At 44.7% G+C, this 8,267-nt stretch overlaps 1 protein-coding gene across 1 annotated transcript; it reads left to right on the top strand.

Annotated features, from left to right (window-relative positions):
* Positions 1 to 206: 206 nt before the first annotated feature.
* LOC146796339 (uncharacterized) lies at positions 207 to 8,246 on the top strand. The gene is made up of 3 exons (XM_085631306.1): positions 207 to 1,119; positions 7,911 to 8,004; positions 8,144 to 8,246. Exons 1-3 carry the CDS (start codon positions 207 to 209, stop codon positions 8,244 to 8,246), a joined length of 1,110 nt encoding a protein of 369 aa, XP_085487432.1.
* The last annotated feature ends 21 nt before the right edge of the window (positions 8,247 to 8,267 follow it).

The following is an 8,267-nucleotide window of genomic DNA, read 5'->3' as shown; positions in this document are numbered from 1 at the left end:
TTACAGTGGTACACTCCAAGGTTTCTTCTTTGGCGTCAAAAGTGGTTGGTGAGTCTTCCTCACATATGACAGAGGACGTGGTTCCTCCCAGGCCTCCTATTCAGGAGGGGTTAAAAAGTGTAGCTGGTAAACGTAAGGCTAAGTCCAACAACCCGGAGGTACCACAGAAATTGGTCATTTCAACAATTTACGACACAGATGATGATATGGGTGACGCCACTGACCTTGATGATATTTTTGATATTGTAAATCCTTCTTCCCCTCCTAAGAAATTAAAACTGGACGCTTTTGCATCGGAGCCGGTGCTGGATCCTGAGGGTACCCCTCTTTTTGACCCTGCTTCTATCAGGCATCCTAATTCTACCGAATGGTTCCCAATTGACCATGTCGGAGAGTATATAACCTCCAGACTTCGTCTCCCTTTGGACAAAACTGTCCGGGCTAAATTAAAGTCTGAGTGTCCCAAGCCCTCTCTCCCTTCTCATATAACTTCTACCCCTGCCATTGATCAACCCCTCCTCACTTTCTTCTCGAAGTTTGGCAAGGATCCGCGCAAAGGCGTGGACAAAGCTTGGTCTTCCTGCCAAGACAAACTGCTTGATTTGGTGGGCCCACTGGCCCGCATATTTGATTTAGCTGAAACAGCTCGCCTGGATGGCTCGGACCTTAATCCAGAGGAGATTTCGCTGTGGGTCCAACGCGCCTTTTGTCTCCTGGGCAATACTAATGCGGCCTTGACTCATGAGCGCCGCAAAGGTCTCTTAATAAAGTTAGATCCCAAGCTTGCCAACCTTGCCCCCCTTGATCCTGGTGTCAAGGCTGATGGTCTTCTCTTTGGAGACTCGTTAGTAAAAGACTTAAATCGGTTCGTCACCACCTTTGCCTCCTTGGACAAGGCGCAGCAATCCATCAAGAAGGTCTTTCCTTCTCGGGTTTTTGGCAGGGCCGGAAGAGGCAGGAGCCGCTCTACCGGCCGTGGTTTCCAGTCCCAAGGCTCCCGTGGTGCCTTCAACTCCAACCAGCAGGATTTCAAGCCCCAATTTTACCCCCAAAGAGGTCGAGGTTACAGAGGCAGGGGCCAACGTGGCTTCCGCTACAACAACAACAATTCCCAACAAGGTGAGTGCAGTTATTCCTGTGGGGGGTCGTCTAGCCCTTTTCCTGCACAGATGGCAGTCTCTCACTGCAGATCCATGGGTTCTCGACACCGTCCAAGGTTATCGTATCGAGCTTTACGCTCCTCCTTTTCAACATGTTCTTCCTTCTCCTCTAGTGTTCTCAACCGAAATGTCCCTGCTAGTCACCTCGGAAATACAGGCACTTCTCTCCAAAAGAGCTATTCTAGTTTCCCCCTTCGATCCCTCAGGCTTCCTCAGCACGCTTTTTCTCGTTCAAAAGAAGAACAAGAAGATGAGACCGGTGATCAATCTCAGATTCTTCAATCAGTTCGTGGTTTATCGTCACTTCAAAATGGAGACGATCCTTCACTTACGAGACACTTTGCGTCTAAACGATTGGATGGTCCGCATAGATCTCCAAGATGCTTATCTATCTATTCCTATTCACGAATCGCACACAAAGTTCCTCCAATTTCAATGGCAAAACGTCACTTATCGTTTTCAATCTCTGCCCTTCGGACTTTCTTCAGCACCCTGGTGCTTCACAAAGGTAATGAGACCTGTCGTAGCTTATCTACGATCTCTGGGGATCAGACTCATCATTTATCTCGACGACATTCTCCTCATGAATCTAGACAAATCGGCATTATTGAACGATCTCAACACTACACGTTCTCTTCTTCTCGAATTAGGTTTTCTCCTCAATCTAGAAAAGTCTTCTCTCATCCCGACTCAGAGCATGGAGTTTCTGGGCTTCCGTGTAGACTCCCCCCTGGCTTCCCTGTTTCTTCCTCAATCCAAGATCTCCACGATTCAAACTGAGATTTCCCAGGCTCTGCGCCGTCCACTCATTTCTCTCAGAACTCTGGCGAGAATAGTCGGCCTTTTATCGGCCTCCATTCAGGCTATCTTCCCAGGTCCCCTCCATTATCGCGCTCTTCAGCGCCTAAAGATCAAGCATCTTCGGCAAGGTCTCGCTTATTCCGATCAAATAGAATTAGATCTCGAATCTCACCTAGAACTGCAATGGTGGCTAAACCATTTGGAGGCCTGGAACGGCCGAACCATCTTCGCTTCCGCCCCAGATCTTGTATTAGAATCCGATGCAAGTCTGACGGGTTGGGGCGCCCGTTGTGGACCAATATCGACTGGCGGTACATGGTCAAAAGAGGAGTCCAAATTGCACATCAACTGTTTAGAGATGCTTGCAGGTTCCTTTGCAATCCAGAGTCTAGCAAAAGACAGAGTAAGTTGTACCATCCTTCTACGCATGGACAATGTTTCTGCGGTTCGTTATATAAACCATCTCGGTGGCACAAAATCAAAGGCTCTGGCAGATCTAGCAAAAAGCCTTTGGGAATTTTGCCTTTCCAACAGACTATCGCTCTCCGCGGAATACCTCCCAGGAGATCTCAACGCTGTGGCCGATTGGCATTCTCGCTTCCTCCGGGACTCCAGCGACTGGAAGCTTCTTCCCTCCGTGTTTCTCTCCCTCTCTCAGTTGTGGGGTCCTTTCTCAATAGACCTCTTTGCTTCCCGTCTCAATTCCCAGTTGCCTCATTTTTTCAGTTGGCGTCCGGATCCTTTGGCTCTGGCGACCGATGCCTTCCTCCAAGATTGGTCCCTTCACCTCAATTATGCCTTTCCTCCTTTTCTGTTGATCAACAGGGTCTTATCGCAGGTGCGTCGCCAGATGACATCTCTGGTAATAGTAGCTCCCTTTTGGCAGTCCCAGATTTGGTTCCCGTCTCTCCTGGAACTGGCGGTAGACTTTCCCGTCCTTCTCTCTCCTTTTCCCAATCTTCTCTCGGATCCTCAGGGCAATCCCCATCCTTTAATGGTCAACCAGTCTCTGACGTTGTCCGCCTGGAAAATTTCCAGCCTTCCCCTTCTGATTTCGTCATTTCACAGGAAGCTTCAGTCTTTATTAGTCGAGCATGGGCCCCTGGCACCTCCAAGGCTTACAAGTCCGCCTGGTCTCTTTGGTCAAGCTGGTGTCTGCAGAAATCTGTCGATCCCGTTTCAGCCTCTTTAAATTTTATGGTTAACTTCTTAGCCTCTGAGGCTAGCTCGGGTAAATCCTATCGTACCATCAACCTATATAGATCTGCCATTTCACTCAATCATACCCACATTGATGGAAAACCTGCGGGGGCGCATCCCTTGGTATGCAGACTATTAAGAGGAATTCGTTTTTCAAAACCACCTTTGGCTAAGTATTCTAGTTTATGGGATGTCAATTTGGTTTTACAGTTGTTTTCTACCTGGCCTGATAACTCGGCTCTTTCATTAAAAATGATTTCAGCTAAACTTACTATGTTATTATGTTTAATTTCCATTAAACGCGTATCTGATGTGAAAGCCTTAGATGTTTCTTCTAGACAGTTTACTCCTACTGGTGTAATGTTTCATATTCATAAACGTACCAAGACCAATTTACAGTCTGTGTTCTATCCCTATTTTCCCTCCAATCCCAAATTGTGTGTAGGTCAATGTTTAAAAGTTTATGAAAGTAAGACCTCTGCTCTCAGGACTTCCTCCAGCTCCCAACTCCTTATTTCTTTTCGTAAACCCTTTCTTCCTGTTTCTGCTGCTACCTTGGCCCGTTGGGTTCGTTGGGTCATGTCCCTGGCCGGTATTGACGTCTCCGTTTTCGGAGCTCAGTCCACTAGAGGAGCCATGGCTTCTAAAGCCTTTTGGGCTGGCTCCCGTCTGGAGGATATCCTGAAGTCAGCAGATTGGTCTAATGATTCAGTGTTCCGTACATTTTATTGCAAACCTGTTCTTACTGCTTCTTCTATGGTGGTTGATATGCTTTAAACAAGCATAATAGGAGCCTCCGGTCTTGCCATAAAATGTAGATTTTCCTAATAATTTATGACGGAAAGTCTTAATTTTATTAAAGACACGGAGGCGAGTATTATCCCGCCACAACACTTCTAACTGGTGTTCTCCCTCCCCACAGGAACTCCAGCGCTGCCACCGGCATCATCCTGAGGTCCTCAGGGATTCTATCAAGATCATTCCTTCTGATACGGCACCTTCTGTCCTTGGACTGGATCTTCTCTCCGACTCTCCTCTGGTGGTCTTCGGAAAAGAACTTTTTACGTGGACTTTGACTTTTTGCATTTTGTTCTCTGTTTCTCCTTTATTTTTCCATATTCCATGATTGCTCGCATAAGAAAAGAGGGCTGTTTGCAGTCACGATACACCTTATACTATTATCCATGATGTGATTGGTCAGTATTTGCTTCTTTGTTTCCCATTGGCTGGTAGTTGTTTCTCCAAGCCTTCTGGGTACAGTAGTTTTATCTTGCTGCTATTGGAATAAAGCAAGAAAAGAAAGCATAATACTCGCCTCCGTGTCTTTAATAAAATTAAGACTTTCCGTCATAAATTATTAGGAAAATCTACATTATTGTTGGTTAACTGTTACAATGCTCCCAATAGTAATCCAGAATCCTTGCATTTTAATTGGTTATCAGATTTTTTAATTCTCTACGGAGGCAAGCAATCCACTTTATATCGATTCATTTTAATGGGTGATTTTAATGTTCATTTGTGTTTAAAATGTGTTATGGCGGAATTGGAGGGGCCAGGCAGCGTGTCTCCCCCTCATTTAGAACACACACAGAAGGGTCGAGCACTTGAACATGTACTGCAGGAAAATGAATTATTTGAACCTGAATTTTATGATAACACTACACGGGTTGCCACCTACACGGGAAGGGCTAGTGATTCAATAATTGACTTTATTTTTGTCTCGAGATATTTTCTAAATTATGTGATTACATATAATGCAATTGCTATGCCCATGAGTGATCATAATCCTGTTGGATTGGTGCTAACAATTAGTGCCTTCTTGTCAAAAGCTGTTGTTCTTCAGCAGACTATATTGCCTGTAAAGGAAAAGGACCAGGGGAGAAGACTTAAATGGGAGTCGGTTGTACCGGAAAATTTCTTTATAACTTTATCTAATTCAGTCGCGGAAGAGTTAGGGGTGTGTGCCACCCCTTCAGCTGGGCTTAATGATATCATATCTTCCTTTGAAGATATTTGCAGGTTTGTGTCTAGCAGTCTTTTAGCCAAAGGGCAGGGGGCTAAACAACACCCGGTGAAAGGCTGGTTTGATAAAAATTGCAGTAAAGCTCATAACCGCCTTAAAAAAGCCCTCAATACCCGCCCAAGGGATAAGGAGCTTGTGGCGCGATTAAGAAAGGATTATAATACGGCCACCACTTTGCGTAAAAATGAATTAAAAAGCAAAGCTTGGGAGGATTTAAGGGATAAAGCCACTCTAAAAAATAGTACTGAGTTTTGGACAATAATAAATTCTCCATTTCTTACAGGCGCTCAAAACTCAGCACAGGAATTAAATATCTCAGAGGTCGATTGGCTATCCCACTTCGAAAAAATTTATGACAGTCACAGGGAGCCGGACCCTTTTATAATCCCCGTAAATGAGAGCCTCATGGAGCCTGTGAGTTTTGAAACCTGTGAGGTTCTTAGAGCCATAGAGGAGACAGCAGGGCGCAAGGCCCCTGGCCCCGATGGAGTGCCAGCGGACATGTACAGGGCAAATCCACTGTTTTGGGCAAACATTTTAACTAGAGTTTTTAACGCTGCCGCAATAGTGGGTTTCCCTGAGTCCTGGTCTCTTGCCACAATCGTCCCAATATTTAAAAAAGGGCAGAGAGGAGATCCAAAATGCTATCGACCTATATCGCTTCTGGACTCCTCGGTAAAAATTTTAGGCAAGGTTGTCCTGGCGAGGATCTCTGCGTGGGCCAAGGGGAATAACATCCTGTCCGAGGTACAATTTGGCTTCAGGTCAGGGAGGAGTACTGAGGACCAATGCCTTAACCTCCACCTCATACTCTCCAAATATACCAGAGCAAAAGGGGGCAGCTTATTCCTTGGTTTCATGGACCTGTCCACAGCTTTTGATCTTGTCAATAGATCTAAGCTGTGGGCCATGTTGCTGGAGATGGGCCTCGACAGTTCCTTGGTACACTTTCTGGCGGAGCTCCACAAAGATCTGAGGGCCCGTATTAGAATGACCACCGACGGAAAGTGTACCGGGAGTTTTAGATCTACTAGAGGGGTCCGCCAGGGATGCATCCTGGCGCCAATGTTGTTCACGCTTTACGTGAACTCTTTGGAGGGTCACCTAACGTCTGCTACAAAAGACTTCCCGAGCATGGGGGGTGCACCAATTCCGGTGCTCCTCTATGCCGATGACGCGGTACTCATAGCTAGGACCCCAGTTGCCCTACAAAAGTTACTTGATGCCTTTTGCGCTTTTATGACTAGTCTCGACCTGGTGATCAACAAAAGTAAATCACATACCATGTCAGTAGGATGTGGTATGCGTAAAGAAAAATCCTTTTTCTGTGACGGAGAGGTGATTACTAGTGTCAAGGTCTTTACCTACTTGGGTGTGATTTTTGATCAGAGGGGAACCTGGACACCGCAGCTAACATCTAAAATAAATGCGGTAAGAAGCTCATACGCTGCAATTCTGGGTTTTGCTAAGAGATTGGGGGGGAAACCTATGGAGGCTATTATGGCCATTTATAAAGCCAAGACAATTGCAATTGCTAGATATGGTGCAGCAGTCTGGGGTTACGTTAATTCTAAAGACATCCAGACTGAGGAAAACAAATTTTTCCGCTCACTCCTGGGTTTACCCCAGTCAACTGCTACCTACTCAGTACACCTAGAGTTGGGAATGGGTTACATCCTAGACATACTAAATCTAGCCCCACTTTTGATGTGGATAAAGCTTTGGCTTAACCCAAACCTTAGCCTTAACCAAAGGATCATCAAAGACTGTCTCCAACTTGACCATAGAAGGGACATTCAGTGGCTGTCTCACATTGAAACTATGACAGCACTTTTGGGACGCCCTGAAATTTTTAGTAGACCTGAAGCCCTGTGTAGAGCTGACCTGCCGTGGGTGAAAACAAATTTTCTGAGAATTCGCATGGCCGAGCGCGAAGCCCACGATTTATGTAAACCCTCTGTGAGGGCTCATGTTCTGATATCGCCATCCTGTGTGCTGGCTCCTTATTTAATAACGGTAACCAACCCTTTTCATAGATGGCTTTTATCCAAATTTCGGTTTAACCAAACTTATACGGTGCTGTGGGATGAGAAAGATTGGTGCAAGCTGGAGGAATCGGCCCCATGCAAATGTGATGGTTTCTCTATTCAGGATAATGCCCACTTTTTGTTTTTTTGTTCCTTCTATCATGAACCTCGCACTAGATATTTAAAATCTATTTTGAAGGACCTGGGCTTTATCCAGTATAAGCCTGCATTGTTATATTTACAGATGTTGCTATCTCCACTAATTATGTACTGCACTGCTAGTTTTTTAGCCGCATCTGTGAGATGCAAGAGAGAAAGGCTAAGATTGGAAGAGCAATAGAAACTTGGATCCATCTATTTTGTTCATTCGTGTGCTTTTTTAATGTATTTTATGCAATCATCGCCCTTTTATCTTGTTTTTTAAATTTATCAACTGTTTAATACTGTATTAAATTTATCAATTGTTTAATAGATGAACTTTTGATATTTGCTGTAGAATGCTTTTATGATTTTAATTAATCGAATAAAGTGGAATTTGACTTGACTTGACTTGAGTATTTGTCACTTTAACTATCCTAGTTAAAGCCCCGGTCAGATGAAGGTTACATTAGCACCTTTCCCTGCGAAGTCAATTTGGTGCATCAGACTAATTTGCATGGGCTTACATATAAATCACTATTTTAACATATGCTTTCTTAGGTTTGGTAAATGGTGCAAAGCCTTTGCAAGCCCACCAGTTATACAGCATTACATTTTCAGTCAACTTTCCCAACTTGGTAATTCGCTCTGACAGGTGAGGGACTAACGACAGGAATTGTAAATCAGTTCTGTTCAGCAGCATGGCGTCTTATACGTTACTCTTTTACATTAAATAAGTTAGCGCTCTAGCTTTTTTGTTAGTACACTAGTTACAATTAATCTTTTTGCGATAGGAAGCAGTGGAAACACAGCGAAGAAATGGAAGCTACAAATGTTGAACGCTCGCCTCTGCAAAGTCGTTCTTTAAATGTCAATAGCGCTAAGGAAGCAAAGTGACGACAATACGAAGGCTGCCTA

The sequence above is a fragment of the Triturus cristatus genome, chromosome 10 (assembly GCF_964204655.1).
Source record: "Triturus cristatus chromosome 10, aTriCri1.1, whole genome shotgun sequence".
In the NCBI taxonomy this organism is placed as follows: Eukaryota; Metazoa; Chordata; class Amphibia; order Caudata; family Salamandridae; genus Triturus; species Triturus cristatus.
This window is presented reverse-complemented; position numbering and strand designations above follow the sequence as displayed.